Source organism: Chrysochloris asiatica, unplaced genomic scaffold (genome assembly GCF_000296735.1).
Source record: "Chrysochloris asiatica unplaced genomic scaffold, ChrAsi1.0 scaffold00033, whole genome shotgun sequence".
NCBI classification, from domain to species: domain Eukaryota; kingdom Metazoa; phylum Chordata; class Mammalia; order Afrosoricida; family Chrysochloridae; genus Chrysochloris; species Chrysochloris asiatica.
Window position 1 is genome coordinate 21,390,704 of NW_006408551.1, and position 17,533 is coordinate 21,408,236.

Sequence of the window (17,533 nt, forward strand, 5' to 3'; positions counted from 1 at the left end):
CAACGTGAATGGCGCAGTGGGCCCATACATAGACACTGCCGCTCTAAGGTCCTTCAGGGTTTTGAACGGAATGACCTAATGGACCCAGAGCATCCTCCCAAGATTGTTAGGATGGAAAGGCCTTTAGGCCTTTCAGCCTGCTGTGCCTCCCGAAGGGCTTGCTGAACTACGGAGAGTAGCTGCACCGTAGTTACTGGCTTTTGCACTTTTTCCCAATCTGAATCGGAATCCTCCACTTCTGGAACCCTTTGGTCTTTTAAGGAATAGCTCGGGGGACAAGCACAGGCTTCCTGTTCTCCCATTTTCCCATTTCATCCTTGTGTGGCGTCGATGGCTGGGGCTAACACAGCCTTTCATACCCCTGCACTGTTCTTTGCAAATGTTTTGCGAGCTCACGGTGGGAGGTAAAGGCTGCTCTCTCAGAGTCAGGCCTGGAATCTAAACTTCCTTGCATAAGCGTCCAGATAGAAAATATAAAAAGTGGGCTCTTATCTGGTCCCTTGGCCGTATATCGAGCACCCAACTGCTTCCCAACCTTCCCCCAGGTATCCAACTTTACCGTTCCTTCCTCTGGGAACCAAGGACACTTCTGTACAAAATCAAAAAATTGAGCAAGCTGAACACCTTTGGCCCTCAATAGAGCCTTAAGCATATCTACAAATAACTGAGGGTCCTTTGACCCTGAATGTCCCATGTTTTACATCCAGTTGAAACTCTAGGTCACTCCATACCTTATCTGACTGCAAGCACCTCAGAGCGTCTCCTCATCTCTGGCTTAGAAGTTCCCCTGTAATCGAGCCGCAAGTTGGGCGCCACTTTGCCATATCCGGCTTTCTCTGTACCTGGCATGGAGAAATTAATCCTGAGTAGCGGCAACCTGAGTCCCAAGTAGGACTGACCGAAAACTTGGGCTCAGTAGCTCCCAACATTGCAGGAACAGAAAAATGGTGGTGGTTTTGTGCAGTGGAATCAGTTCCTACTCATAGTCACCCTGCATAGGGTTTCCAAGGCTGTAAATCTTTATGGAAGCAGAAAGCCTCATCTTTCTCCTATGCAAAAGCTGGTGGTTTCGAACTGCTGACATTGAAGTTAGAAGACCAACTGTATAACCACTATGCTACCAGAACTCGTTTTTGTTGTTGTTGTTTTTTATTGTGAATTATGTTATAGTTTACATGGGAGAACATTAGCTTTACATTCATCCTATTGTATATTGTTTCATTGTCATGGTTACAATCCCCCCACCCCCATGCATCATCAACCAACCAAAGGGTATACACTACAGGCCTGCCCCCTGGTCATCATCACACAGCTCCTCTCCCTCTCTGGATTTAGAGTTCCCAGCCGCTCCATCTCTCCATGTCATCATCTCTGCCTCCATCTCTGGCGTCACTATTTCTATGTGTAGGGTCCTGCACTCCTCTCTTCTCCCTTCATGGTTGCAGGGACTTCCACTCCTGGACTGCAAAGTCAACCACTCCCCTCCTTTTGCTACAATATGTCTACCTTTACATTTCCAACCCTCACAGTCAGTCCTGATAGCAATTATTCACTATTGTGCCACATGAGTACTTATCCCCATCTCCTTTCATCAGCCCCACTCACACAGATTGGATACTAACTACTCCATGGAGATTCTACCTTCCTCCGCACCCTTTGGATCTTGGCTTCCTCTCGAAAACTTGTAAGCCAGTCACTTCTTGCCTTTGTAGCCCCCATTTTGGGGTAGCCAATGTCCAAGTTGTCCATCCCTGTCTACCCAGTACTCCTTTTGATAGTAAAACAAGACTGTGAACATTGAGAGGTCTGAGTCACTGAAAGACTAAATGCCTAAGATTACCTCCAAGGTTAATTTGAGGATGTTACTAAGTGCCATCAAGTCAGTTCCAACTCATAGTGACCCTGTATGGGGTTTCTGAGGGCTGTTAACCTGTTAGCAGTCCAGTGCTCATTCTATACCACCATATCTTTGGAACCAAATAAACCCAAAGCCATTCTCTTCCCACCAGCCAACCACATTCTAATCAGCACAAGAAAGTTTATATCAAAGAGTGTTATCATTGTTAGGGTCCAACCCATGTACAACTGAACAGGACATTAGCCTGTTCTGTGCCCTCCTCACAATTACTGTTATGCTCGTGTCCACCATTGCAGTCTCTATGTCAGTCCATCTTGTTGAGGGGCTTGCTTTTTTTCGTTGATCTTCCATTTCATCAAATCTGATGTCCTTCTCTATGGACTGATCCCTCCTGATAGCATGTCCAAAGTATGAGAAACAAAGTCTCAACATCATCACTTCCAAGGAGCACTTCAGCCATATTTTTCCAAAAAAAATTTGTTCATTCTTCTGGCCAACACCATAGTTTGAATGCATCAGTTCTCTGGCTTTCCTTACTCATTAAACAGCTTTTACATGCATATGAAGTGATTGAGAATACCTTGATTTGGGTTAGGTGCACTTTAGTTCTCAAAGTGACATTTTTGCTCTTTAACACTTTAAAGAAGACTTTTGCAGCAGATTTGACCAATGCAATATGTTGCTTGATTTCCTGACTGTTGCTTCCATTGTCTTCAATCATTTCAATCTTGTTTATTGGTCCAGCTGTGAGAATTTTTGTTTTCTTTACATTGAAATATAATCCATACTGAAGGTTGTAGTCTTTGATCTTCATCAATAAGTACTTCAAGTCCTCTTCACATCCAGCAGGCAAGATTATGTAATCTGAATACTGCAGGTTGTTAATGAGCCTTGCTCCCATCCAGATGCTGAGTTCTACATATAGTCCAGCTGTTAGGTAAGGGAACAGGAGGAAAATTACTGAAGAGAAGACCAGTAGTGGTGGCAGCAGGAAAGATCAATAGAACCATTAAAAAAAACCTCCACATACAAAGAACAGATGGGAAGGATGTGGATAAGAGATAGAAACTGCCTGTTTGGCAGGCAGGATATATAAATGAGATTTTTTTAAAAACCACACACACACAATAAAAAAACCAACAACTATCTCCTTGTGTGTCCAGAACCCAAAGGGGATTGTGAGTCCTCTCTCCCTATTCAGTTACCCAGCAGGGGTTGTTAACTATTTATGAATTGTGGGCATAAAATGGTCTACCTACCTATTAATCACCAACTTGCATAGTTTTCAATGCAGGTGCAAAATATCACGGATGACACCTACATGGTGCTACCAGGGCAAACCAGGACCTCAAGCCAGGATCCTGACAGGAGGGTGCATCCATGGAGTACCCCAGATGCCTCTACAGTGAACTCCCCCAGGGACGCCAGACATGCGAGCAGTATGCAAAAAGAGAAACAAAGCAGCAACACACAAAAGCAGAACTCATAAATGGGAAAGTCCACTCCCTTTTTTAAAATCTGGCAAAACTGCCTCTGTAGCTTAACCTTTCACTATAAATACATCTCAAGACTGTAAGCGCAAGGAGGCTTTGCTGTCTATAGCATGTCTCCCCTGTAGGTATTTTTCCATACTCTAATAAACTTCTTTAATACTGTATTTCATGACTTTATAGTCTTCTGTACTCTGACTTAGACCAGTTTTCTGGAGAAAAGGGTAAGGGGACAGGTGGAAAATTACTGAAGAAAAAAGATCAATAGTGGCAGCAGCAGAAATGATCAATAGAACCATAAAAACTCCACATACAAAGAACAGAGAGGCAGGATGTGGACAAGAGATAGGAACTATCTCCTTTTCAGGTGGGCAGGATATAAATGAGATTAAAAGCAACAATGACACAAGTTCTCAAGCTAGGCATTTGGCTTGTGGGTACCCATGCTATGTCAACATTCATATGGTGTTATTTTTGTTCCAGGGACATCATGGCATGATGTTCATCCACAACGATTGCAAGCTGTTAAGATTCTGCAAATTCAAATGTCATAAAAACTTTAAAAAGTAGTGCAATCCTTGCAACGTCAGGTGGACTAAAGCATTCCGGGAAGCAGCTGGCAAAGAGTTTACAGTATATAATAGATTTTATAAGAATGTTGTTTATTGGTCCAGTGGTGAGGATTTTTGTTTTCTTTACATTGAGATGCGATCCATACCGAAGGCTGTGCTCTTTGATCTTCATCAGTAAGTATTTTAAGTCCTCTTCACTTTCAGCAAGCAAGGTTGTATCATGTGCATATCGCAGGTTGTTAACGAGTCTTCCTCCAATCCTGATACCATGTTTTTCATCATAGAACCCAGCTTCTCAGATTATTTGCTCAGCATACAGGTTGAATAAATATGGTAAAAGAATATAACCCTGTAGCACACCTTTCTTAATTTTAAACCATTCAGTGTTCCCAAGTTCTGTTCGAACAGTTGCTTCTTGGTCCATGTACACGTTCCTCATAAACACAATGAAGTGTTCCAGAATACTCACACTTTGCAATGTTGTCCATAGCTTGTCATGATCCACACAATCGAAAGCCTTTGTGTAGTCAATAAAGCACAAGTAAACATCTTTCTAGTATTGTCTGTTTTCAGCCACAATCCATTGGACATCAGCAATGATATCCCTCATTCCATGGCCTCTTCTGAATCTGGCTTGAACCTTTGGAAGTTCTCTGTCAATATATGCTTGCAGCCAATTCTGTATTACCTTTAGTAAAACTCTACTCACGTGGAATTTCAAAAATATCATCCTACGATTTCCACATTTCGTTGGGTCACCCCTCTTTGGAATGAGCACAAATACAGATCTCTTCTAATCAGTCAGCCAGATAGTTGCCTTCCAAATTTTTTGGCAGAGATGAGTGAGTGCCTCAAGTGGTGCCTCACTTTCTTGAAAGATTTCAATTTTTATTCCATCAATTCCTGGTGTCTTGTTCTTTGCCAATTCCTTCAATGCACCTTGGACTTCTTCCTTTAGCATCATTGGCTCTTAATCATATGATACCACTTGGAATGGTTGAACATTAGCCATTTCCTTTTGTTACAGTGACTCTGTGGACTTCATTCTTCTTGGATCAACTATCAACACTCATGGAAGCATCAGTCAAGAAATCAAGCAATGTACTGCATTAGACAAATCTGCTGCACAAGACCTTTTTAAAGTGTTGAAGAGCAAAGATGTCAGCTTGAAGACTAAGGTGCACCTGACCCAAGCTATGGTATTTTCAATAACCTCATATGCATGTGAAAGCTGGACAGTGAATAAGGAAGACTGTAGAAGAATTGATGCTTTTGAGTGATGGTGTTGGAGGAGAATATTGAAAGTGCCATGGGCTGCCAAAAGAACCAAAAGATCTGTGCTGGAGGAAGTGCAGCCAGAGTGCTCCTTGGAGGCCATGATGGCCAAATTTTGTCTCTCATACTTCAGACATATTGTCAGGAGGGACCAGTCTCTGGAGAAGGATATCATGTTTGGTAAGGTGGAGGGTCAGAGAAAAAGAGGAAGAACACCAGAGAGATGGATTGGCAAAGTGACAGCATCAATGGGTTCAAGCGTAGCAACAATTGTGAGGTTGGCCCAGGACCGGTCAGTGATTCGTTCTGTTGTGCATAGCGTCGCTTTGAGTTGGTACCAACTCGGTGACACCTAACAATACATTTGAATTTGAAAAAGGTGGAAACGAATCTGTCTAATACCAGTGAGAGCTATGGAATGAAACTATTGATGCAATGAAGAGAGTTGAAGAGCTCAAACAAAAGTGCAAACCTACTTTTATAATGAACAAGTTAAAGAAAAATAAAAAGCTGCAGAAAATTCATGATATCAAAGAAATTAAGCAAAATATCTATCTTATCCAGGCTCTTCTTGCTGGCAAAGGAATGCAGCTGGAAGAAAAACTAGTATAAAAATTACAAGAGGATGTGGATGTGAAAGAGGCTTCTTAAAAATCTCACTAACCATTTTTCTATGTGCATTTGAAAACTCCTTTGGAGACTTGGAACTTCTAAATTTTTGGTTCTTTTTTTTACACAAAGTCACTCAAATGGAAAGTGACTTAAAAATGCATCTCTCCCACATTGCTATGTACTAAACATTAGATATTACAGATGTTCAGCTGCATCCCAGTGCTAAATCTTCATTTTGTAAATCATGAAAATTCTATGTGTAATTACAGGAGTGAATTGTGGGCATAAATTGGTCCACAGTTGAATAATGCACTTGGTAGCATTTATGTAATTACAAAAATATCATGACTGATGATATATATAATAAAATTTTATTTGCAATAAAACCCACCCACACTCACACACAAAAGAACTATTTCCTGTGTGTCCAGAACCCTCCCTCCCTCCCTATTCAGCTACCCAGCAGAGGTTGTTAACCAATAGCTTACTTATTGGTGGTGGTGGTTATGTGCCATGGAGTCGGTTCTGACTCATAGCAACCCTGAACAGGGTTTCCGAGGCTGTAAGTCTTTACAGAAGTAGAAAGCTTCATCTTTCTCCCGCAGAACAGCTGGTAGTTTTGAACTGCTGACCTTGAGGTTTGCAGTCCAATTCAGAATCACTACGCTACCAGAGCTCCTTAGTACCCACTGCCTTATTCAGTTTTCGGCACAGGCTGAATATGGAGGCTGGCCCCTATGTGGTGCTACCAGGGAAGACCTGTTCCTCAAACCAGGATCCTGATAGGAGGGTACATCTCTAGAGTACCTCAGATGCCTCTGCAGTGGACTTCCCCATGGAACCAGATGTGTGCACAGTATGGGGAAAGAAAAGCAAGGAAGCTGCCCACAAAAATGGAACTATGCAAACGAGAAAGCTTGCCCCTGTTTTGAAATCTGGTGGAATCCTCTTAACTTCTCTCGATGTGGCACTACAGGATAAGCAGTGAACCACAAGCTTGGTTTGAACTGCATGGTTGGTGCTTCAAACCCTCCAGCTGCTCCTTGGAAACCCTCTACAGGGTTGTTATGATTCAGAACCAACTCAATGACACTAAACAGCAACAATGCACCTTAGACTATAAGCACAAGGAGACTCTGCCGTCTGTAGCATGTCTCCCCTGCACATATTTTTCCATACTCTAATAAACTTAATACTATGTGTCATTACTTTCCAGTCTTCTATAGACTGACCTGGTATCATAGCTTCATAGATTATTTCCTCAGCATACAAATTGAATAAGTATGGTAAAAGGATACAACCCTCATGCACAGCTTCCTGATGTTAAGCCATTCAGTATCTTCTTGTCATGCTTGATGACTATCTCTTAAACTATGAACAGGTTCTTCATGAACACAGTTAAGTGTCCTGGAGTTTCTGTTTACAATTGTATTCATAGTTTGTTAAGACTGGTGGATTTGAACTGCCAGACTTGCCATTAGCAGTCCAGTGCTTATCCTACACCAGGTCCTATAGGGTTACTATAAGGAGCTCTGGTAGCGTAGTGGTTATGAATCAGACTGCGAACCACAAGGCCAGTAGTTTGAAACTACCAGAGGTTACAAGGGAGAAAGATGAGGCGTTCTGCTCCCGTAAAGATTTACAGCCTCGGAAACCCTGTACAGGGTCGCTATGAGTCGGAACCGACTCCACGGCACATAACAACAACAACATAGGGTCACTATAACTAGGAATTCACTGGATGGTAATGGATTTTTCTTTTTGTTTAGGGCAAGAACTAGTTTCCTTCTTAGTGATTTTCCATCTGCAGATACTTCGGTGACAACTTTTACCAGTCTGCTCATCTACTCATTTTCCATATGTTCCAAAATTTTATTGACATTTCTCATTTAATGTCATCTCTCCTCTGTTTCCATTGTTGACTTATTTAAAAATTCCTTCGTAAATATTTTCATTGGATTTGAGAAGGAAACAACCCACCACAATTTAACAACAGTCCTGTAGCACATTCTTTAGAATATCTTAAGTGATGGCAATTCTTTGTTTTTTAAGAACTGTTTTAGTTTTGGGAACTAGCCACAAGTCTGAGAGACCTGGGTGAAATTGTCTTTCTAAGCCTAAAATCTCCCAATACTCACCATAATTATTTTTCTCTATTTCAGGAAGTGAGTGCGCTAAATACATAAATTATGGCTACTGTGTAGACTAAGGAACTCTGGTAACATAGTGGTTATGAATCGGGCTGCAAACCGCAAGGTCAGTAGTTCGAAACTACCAGCTGTTCCGCAGGAGAAAGATGAGACTTTCTGCTCCTGTAAAGATTTACAGCCTCGGAAACCCTGTGCAGGGTCGCTATGAGTTGGAACCAACTCCACAGCACATAACCACCAACCATCACTGTGCAGACTAAGGTGTGCCTGACCCAAGCCTTGGTATTTTCAATAGCCTCATCTGCATGTGAAAGTTGGACAATGAATAAGGAAGACTGTAGAATAATCGATGCATTTGAGTTATGGTGTTAGAGAAGAATATTAGAAGTACCATGGACTTCCAGAAGAATAAACAAATCTGTGTTGGAAGAAGTATAAGTCTGAATGCTCCTTAGAAGTCAGTATGGTGAGACTTCATCTCTCATATTTTGGACATATTATCAGAAGAAGCCAGTCCCTGGAGAAGGACATCATGCTTTGTAGTGGAGGGTCAATGGTTGGCACAGTGACAGCAGCAATGGGCTGAAGTGTAGCAACAATTGTGAAGATTGTGCAGGACTGGGCAGTATTTCTTTCTGTTGCGCATAGGGTCACTATGAGTTGAAATCAACTCAAGGGCACCCAACAACAGCAACAACCACAGTGTGCATTGTAATTCAATAACATAATCTGGAATATACACACAACTTTCCCAAAAGGATAAAATGCCTACTGGTCAAATTCCAAATAAAGGAGAACATTTGTGTTTTGGAAACAATTCAATTTCCTGATTCTTTCTGAGCCAAGTATTTAAAAATACAATTTCATCATTTTCCTATAGGCAATTCTTAGGACATTAGAATTTCTATCTTGAAACAAGCAAACAAAAAAACCTTTTAAAGTTAGTGGACCAATAAACAGTTCCTGCTTTCAACATAGTTCAAAAGGTGGAGTCTTCAAAGAAGAAGGAAGTTGAAAATTGTTAAATACTGAGACTAGCTCACTCTGGTCAGCCAACTACTCTGACTTCCCAGTAACCATGAAGGCTCTCCTTATCCTGGGGTTTCTCTTCCTTTCGGTCTCTGTTCAGGGCAAGGTCTATGAAAGATGCGAGTTGGCCAGAACTATGAAACGGCTTGGAATGGATGGCTACAGGGGGATTAGCTTGGCGAACTGTAAGTTGGCTTTCCTTCAAACTTCCACATAGTTCATTCAGGGGAGGATGAGATACTGGGAGAGAATGAATAGTAAGAAAGTGTCTTTGTATTTTAGTGCTGCTATAGCATAAATACCGCAAGGTGATGGCCATCACAAACAGAAAATTACTTTATCACATATGAGGAGGCTAAAAGTCCAAATTCAGGGTGCCAGTTCTAGGGGAGATTCTTGTCTGTTTTCAATATCTGTGGACCTGGTGTCCCATGAAGATCTCCAACTCTTGGCATCAGTGGTCCCCTGGGTCTAGGAGCTTCTCAGTATAGAGACATCAGGATCCAGAGGATGCTTACTACTCCTGGCTTGTCTGTCTTGGAGTTATTAGGTCTCACTCTAATCACTTCTGTCTCCTGTTATATCTTGCAACAGAAAAAGATGTGACTCAAACAAGGGTTTAAACTGTAGTAAAGGTGAGACAACTACACAACACTGGGAATCATGGTCTAGCCAAGTTGACACATATTGTGGTGGGGATGGGTAACAATTTAATCTGTAACAAAAGGGAATGGACTGTTTTGTTTTGTTTTCCATTGGGGTTTGTATGCTTAAATGGTTAAAAACACCAATTAATTCCTTTAAAATCAGAGGTAGCAGATTCAGGAAGAAGGGCAAATTTCCTACCGTTCAAATTACAATAGGACCTGTTGTACTCTTCAAATTCCTCTGAATTTGCCTATTGTTCCAGACTCCTCCATGGCACAAATAGGTGACTAAAAGATGCATTTGGGGACCTGGAACATCTCTGTTACTTCCTCATTACTTGACCCCAGTTATTTTCCATTTGGAGTTCAGCTCTTGAGAGCCTAGAGTAACATAGTTATGTTTTTTCCAATTCCTCTGAACGACATGGAATTTTTAACAATAACATTTCAAAAATTATGTTGTGTGGAAGATAATGAAAAATAGTTAATTAACCAGGTGACAATAGGAATCTATTGCCCCTCAGTAACTATTTTATAAAAGGGTCCCTGAAATTCAGCATGAAATTATTTTTAAAAATTCTATTCATCTGGTTAATTAACTACTTTTCATTATCTTCCACGCATTTTAAAATGTTCCCTGGGTAAAGTTACTTTATATTTTAGTCCATATTTAAGAATATGATCACTGTACTTTCCAAATTGAATTCAAATATGTCCCCTCAATAATTATCTTTAATAAATGAGTAAATTAATTAATTAATGGATAATGTATTCTTTTTCTATAACACTTGTCTTGCAGAGTCTGACTTCATATTTAAATACCCTTAGGAACTTAATGAAAATTTCTCTCTTTCAGCAAATTCTTAGTTTTTCTAATCAAAATCATTTTCCTTCAGCCTAGGAATCCCTGGGTGGTACACATGATTAATGTACGCAGCTGCTAACTGAAAGGTTGGAGGTTTAAGACCAACCTGGAGATACCTCAGATGAAAGGTCTGCCTAGCTACTTCTGGAAAAATCAACCATTTGTAAACCTACTGGACACAGTTCTCTGTCCAGAATACACATGGGGTCTCCATAAATTAGATTCAACACGTATCTCTGATGAATTTTAAAAATCCACTCAACAACTCTACTTTTCTATTCTAGGCTGAATGTTGCCTGAGGAATAGTAAAAACAATGGAAGAAACTCTCACCTTATTATTTAAATAAATATGTTATCTCATGCCATTAGTATTACAGAATTATTTGCATTAGAAAAAGGATTCTTTTAGGGGTCCCTTAACACTAAAGTGTTAAAATATTTCATAAGTTGAATATATCTTTATACTTAGAGTATAAGTGATTTGGTGTTGCTTATTACTTTTCAGGGATGTGTTTGGCCAAATGGGAGAGTGGTTACAACACCCGAGCTACCAACTACAATGCTGGAGACAGAAGCACCGATTATGGAATTTTTCAGATCAATAGCCGTTACTGGTGTAATGATGGCAAAACTCCAAGAGCAGTCAATGCGTGTGGCATATCTTGCAGCGGTAAGACAAGATAATGTATGAGTGATGGCACAGGATCCGTCTGGTTATACTTATTAGAGATTCAATACAAATGAAATCTTGGATAGTTTATCAGGGACATTGTAGAACTCTGGCTTAAATTGGAGCTATTTATGGATTTGCTTATCTGGGATAAAACAAACATTTGGTTCACCTCATATAAAAATAAAAATAACATAGAATCTCTAGTGCATAAAATAATGTTGCTGTATGCTATTGATTCGATTACAACTCATAGCAGCCCTGTGTAGGGTTTCCAAGGCTGTAAATCTTTTTAAGAGAAGAAAGCATCTTTCTCCTGAGGAGCAGCTGATGACTTTGAACTTGACCTTGTGGTTAGCAGCCCAATACACAACCCACAATAAGGCCAGGGCTCCTCACATAAAATAGTAAGTATTGCAAAATTTATATTATATTTTAAGTGTTAAATATCTTGACATTATTTAGTTTTAAAAGTTAGAATAGTCTTCTTTTAAAATCCAGTTAATGTAATTTAAAAATTAGTTTATATTAAATAATAATCTGTGGACACTGAATAAAAATTAAGAAATATTAAGAAACAAAATCACACATAATTTTCCTACCCAGAAATTTATAACCACTGTTAACTCAATTTTGGTATTTCCTATTATAAACTATGCATTCATTATATATATATGAATACAAAGCACTCTCAAGCATGTTTACCTACCACATAGAAACACGTCAGCATGTTTTTACAAAATTGAAAGTGTATTAAATATACATTGCTTTACAACTTGCTTTTTGTTTAAGGAGCCTCAGTGTGCAGTGTGTTAAGTGCTGTCATGCTAATCAAAAGGCCCGAGGTTCAAATTCACCAGCCGTTCTATAGAAGCAAGATGAAGCTGTCTGCTCTCTTAAAGATTTATAGTCTTAGAAACCCTATGCAACAGTTTTTCTAAGTCTATAGAGTTTCTATGAGTCAGAAGCAACCTGATAGCAGGGGGTTTGGTTAACTTTTCTTTTTTATTGTTTAAAATTATTTCCATGACAACAAATACAGATTTATATTACCATTTTTAAAGGATGTACAGAATTCCATTATATGACTATTACATAATTTATTGATTCAACTCCAACTGGAAACATTTATTTCTACTTTTCTCTTTTGAAAATTATTATAAAAAGGCTTATGTTGTTGTTGTTGTTAAGTGCCGTCAAGTCGGTTCCGACTCATAGCGACCCTGTACAGGGTTTCCGAATTATTCACACTCGGGCTATAAAAAAATACGTCATTTTTTACATAGTCTCTTTGCTTTTCAATATACTTTGTCCATCTGTCAACAAGCTTTCATATTCCCTTATTAAAAAGTATTTTAGACTGAGCTGTGAGCCACACATACACTACAGTCTTCACTTCATCATCAAAGGCGAATCTTTGTCCTCAAAGGGCTTTTTTTCAGGGAACCAAACAGGTGAAAGTCCATTGGAGCAAGATCAGGACTATGAGGAGGATGATTTAACACCTCAAAATGAAGTTTTTGCAAAGTGTCAACAGTGTGGGCAGAGGTGTGTGGACGTGCATTGTCATACAAGATCACAGTGCCCTTTGGTAGCAGTCCTCTGTGCTTAATCTGAAGTTTAAGCTTTAGGTCTTCAGTGAGCATCTCACTGTAATGAGCACTGCTGATTGTTGAACTTTTTCCTGGTAGTGCTCCGATACTGGCCCTTGAGAATCCCAGAAAACTTTGAGCATCAATTTCCAGCTGATGGTTGATTTTTGAATTTTATCTTGGTTGGCAATTGATGATGTTTCTGTTCTTTACTTTGTCGTTTACTCTCAGGCTCATAGTGATGAATCCATGTCTCATTACCAGTAATGATTTTTAAAAAGAAACTTTTACCTTCCTTTAAGTATCAATCCAAAATGTGTTTGCAGATGTCCAAACGCTTCTGTTTATGCTCTTCTGTGAGTTGTTTCAGTACCCATATTGCACAAATTTTTTGAAACCGAAGTCTGCTGTGGATTATTTCATAGGCAGAGCCATAGCTGATTTGCAAATAATTTGCCACATAATCCAGTCACTCATCTATTCTACAGAATCATTTCATGTGCATGCTCAATGTTGTCATTAGCTGTGGGCATAGGCAAGCATTTTAATATAACTAGAGTGCAGGTAAGTTTTGACTCACCCTTGTACATATATCCTTGGATTAATTTCTTCCTATGTCTCTGAATAATTTCCTAGAAAGGAATTACTAGACTTTTTTTCCCCTCCAGTGCCTAGTACCACCAGACTGGAGTCCTGGTGTTGTGCTATAGGATAAGCATTGGACTGCTAACCACAAGGTTGGCAGTTAAAATCCACCAGTCATTCCTTGGAAACCCTTACACAGGGTTGCTGTAAGTTGGAACCGACTCAATGGCACACAACAACAACAACAAAGTACAAACAGGACCCCGTATTAATTAATAACTAGTTAATAGTTCTAGAACTTCCAGTGACCTTGGTAAATGTCAAAAAGAATGTTTTGTTTTATGCCAAATGGGATGGAATGAAGAGAAAAATTTCCTCCTATTAGATATATGAACTCTTAGAAAATAACTTTCTGGTTCTTTCCTCAGTCTAGCAGAGTAAAACTAGCTGAACCAAAACTTATGAGATTTCTATGGAAGTTGTTTTCATTCCTCACTTCTTTTTTCAGTTTTACTGCGAGATGATATCACTCAAGCTGTGACATGTGCGAAGAGAGTTGTCAGGGATCCACAAGGCATTAGAGCATGGTATGTTCTAAAATGCTAAAGGGGTAAACTCTTTTATCCTACTGTTAATATATGCTGAGAGCTGAGTATCAAAGGCCAAAGTATACCATTAAATAACTAAAAATTGTATATTTCGGTTTATGTCAAACAATTTATTACCTCAATCCTTAAATAGACAATCTATGTTTAATAATTCAGAATCTAACTTTCTGCCTCATCAATTTACTTAAGGGGGATGGGGGCTCCAAAGTTTTTATGATTCTTCACACTGTACTTACTTGTTATATCTTGAAATTATTTTTAGAACAAGGAAATGTGGAATACACTTTATAGTTGCTGATATAGAATGCTCTTAACGCAAATGTTTGTCTTCTGCATTTTGATGCTCTAGTGAAGGCTTTAGGAAGGAGTGGAATGTGATGTATACATATCTCCATTTAATAAACAATAATAAAGGAGCTCTGGTAGTGTAGTGGTTACGAATCCGGCTGCTAGCCGCAAGGTCAGCAATTCGAAACTACCAGCGGTTCCGCAGGAGAAAGATGAGGCGGTCTGCTCCTGTAAAGATTTACAGCCTCGGAAACCCTGTGTGTAGGGTCGCTATGAGTCGGAACCGACTTCACGGCACATAACAACAACAACAAATGCCTGAATATACCGACAGCCTGTATTTTATTTCTTGATGAAACACTTTTTTCTCTTAGAAGATTTAAAGTATGTATATAACAACGAAGACACTTTTCACAGTTTATCTGACCTTTCCCTACAGGGTGGCATGGAGAAACCGTTGTCAGAACAGAGATGTTTCTCAATACACTCGAGGTTGCGGAGTTTAACTGCAGAGTTTTCATTCTTCAGCTCATTTTGCCTCTTATTAATGAGTATAGTCAATAAGTGAAAGATCATACCAACATTCTTTCCCCTTCAAATTAGAAACTTGTTTTTCCAGAAGCAGGCGCAAAATATTGGTTTCCCTCTAAGAGGTTTAATGACTAATAATGTGTGTACTACTTAATATTATGGCTGCAACATTTTTCAATTTGCCTAAAAGCATGACTGCTGGTAGAAATGAATCTAAGAGCTTGGTTAGCAAATACACCTCCAGTATATCTAGTTCTTAAAGAAATCACCCAGACTTACTTACACCTCCAGTATATCTAGTTCTTAAAGAAATCACCCAGACTTACTTCACAATATTAGATTAAAATGCAAATAAAAGACTATCTTAAAACAAATTGCTCTCAGAATCCCAGCTGTGTAGTCATATGATGCCTTCAACTGTACAGTCATTTCCAAAGGCAGTAAAAATAGTCACTCATTGTTGGACAATATAAAAAACTAAAATGTCAAATGGAGGAGAGACTGCTTGAATTAAGGATTTTGTTTTCATGAAGTCTGTGACCTTTGGTTTATATACTTTTTTTCTTAGAAATATTGCTTTATGCAGCTGAACATTTAGACTCAAAGTTTGTATTTCAATCTATTCCAGTCTCTTAAAAACCTTTCACATGGCCCTTACTGGTTATGAAAGGAATATAAAGTAGGGTTAAATAAGCTGTTTCTATTATTTAACTTTATTAATGTAGATTCATGCAAGACTAACTCCAGAAGGTAGATGAGTTTGAAAGTACTGCAATAATTGCTAATTAACCACATGTGTGAAATTATGCACAATAAAGGCTTTGCAATTCACACTGTGTCTGTCTTTTTTAAAGACTCATCTAAAGTCTCTGAAGGGAAAAAAACCTTGTTTTAATGATTTGGCATTCTTAATATATTTCCTCACTTGCACCAAGCAGGGGGCTATTACTGCAGAAGACCCCATACACACCTGACACTTCTCACTTAAATTCATAACTGCAAATCGTAAAACCAACGTTCAAACCTGCCTGGCCATCATAGTCATTTATCTGCAGTCCTTCCATGTTGGTGTCCCCTCTCTCCAAAATAACTTGTTTGTTTACTCATTTCCCTCTCTCTAAAGCCCCAGCACTCTCCCCGAAGACCTACACCTCCTTGGACCCTCACACATCTCATATTACGCTAAGAGAATAGAGGTCTCTTTATCAGGCTCAGACTCCACTATCTCTCATTAGGATGAGACCTGGCTCCCAACACACACACACACACACACACACACCTTCTCCTGTGTTACAGCCCTGACACAACATGCTGAACCACTGTCCTGACAGGAAGTGTTAGAGACAGAGTAGGACCCTAATAGCCAGCCTAACAGCACCCCAACACCTGGCACTTGAATCAACAATTGCAGGGAATTGAGCCCAGCACAATTCTGAGAAATAAAGCAGTGCTAGAGTCCTGGTGTGGCACTGTGGGTTAGTGCGCCAGACTGCAAAGCTGTTTGAACTGCAAGGTTGGTGGTTCAAGCTCACCAGCTGCTCCTTGGAAAGCCTATACAGGGTCGTTATGGGTAGGAGTCAACTAGACGGCACTTAACAACATGAAGGTACTATTCAGTGTTAAACCATGCTTGCTGCTTGCTGCTTTTTGTCTGTGTGTGCTGTTTGCACCAACCTCAAGTGGAACTTGCTAGACCTGTAGAAGTCATTATTGGACCCTAACAGGAAAAAGGGCAAAAAATATTTTTACCCTTTTGTTCACTATCACCTGATAACACAAAGAATTTGCTATCTCTTTTTTTTTTTTTCTTCAAGTTTTTATTGTGGATTGAGTGAAAGCTTACAGGGCAGATCATCAGTTTTACATACAACATATCATATACCTTGTTTCATTACAATGATTATAATCCCCTCCATGTACTCCATAAATACCAGTTGATGTAATAAATCTCTTATTCTTTAGTATATTTCTCCATGTTGACCCTTCCAAGTCTTTTCATACTCTTCAAAATCCATGGCATTCCATTATAACAGCTTCTGGTATTTCAAAAGTCAGCCTCAAATCTATGTGGGCAGCAGAGGGCCGCAACACAGGTAAAACACAGGTACACAGGTCTGAGAATAAACTCAGGAAGCTGGGGCAAGATTCTCTAAAGTATGTGAGTCAAGGCAGGGGACAGAGATTTGAAGACTGACAGTTAAGAAAAAGTGATGAGACACCCAAAAGGTAGGATGACTGAAGAACAGCAGAAGGTGGCTGAAAATGGAAAACAATGTTTGTTGGAAATTTTGTTTGCTGTTTTTGATAAATACCTGGTGTTTTAATATAATCAAATTCTTAAACCAATTTCTAGTCTTACTCTGAAAACAGAATAAAAATCAATTTCACTGTCTGATAACTGACAAAAGAACTCCATTTTCTGTTGCTTAGCTTCACTCCAGGGTATTACTTGAAATGCAGAGTGGTATTGTATGCAACAACTGAGCTCTCCATGTGACACTAATGATAACTAAGCCCTGAGCTTGTTTCCTGCACTTCAGTTTAGTGGAATCATTGAAAAGATCATTTTTATAAGTTACTAAAGGGAGTTGCTGAAAACTGGAATCAATTGAAGCTATAGTCATTATTGGAAAATAATTCTATATGCAAGTCTATTATGCAAATTATCTTTAAATTAATTTTTAATTTTTAATATCATTTCACATTCTCAATATATTTTTTAAGGTTTTTATTGTGCATTGAGTAAAAGTTTACAGGGCA

General features: G+C 39.3%; 1 protein-coding gene across 1 annotated transcript; it reads left to right on the top strand.

Moving 5' to 3' along the window:
- Positions 1–9,035: 9,035 nt before the first annotated feature.
- LYZ (lysozyme) lies at positions 9,036–14,748 on the top strand. Its single transcript, XM_006859545.1, has 4 exons — positions 9,036–9,171; positions 11,005–11,169; positions 13,855–13,933; positions 14,682–14,748. Exons 1-4 carry the CDS (start codon positions 9,036–9,038, stop codon positions 14,746–14,748), a joined length of 447 nt encoding a protein of 148 aa, XP_006859607.1.
- The last annotated feature ends 2,785 nt before the right edge of the window (positions 14,749–17,533 follow it).

Coding starts and splice junctions, on each gene's coding strand:
- LYZ (XM_006859545.1), top strand. CDS start 9,036: ATGAAGGCTCTCCTTATCCTGGGGTTTCTCTTCCTTTCGGTCTCTGTT. Junction 9,172..11,004: donor GGGGATTAGCTTGGCGAACT/GTAAGTTGGCTT, acceptor ATTACTTTTCAG/GGATGTGTTTGGCCAAATGG. Junction 13,934..14,681: donor CCACAAGGCATTAGAGCATG/GTATGTTCTAAA, acceptor CTTTCCCTACAG/GGTGGCATGGAGAAACCGTT.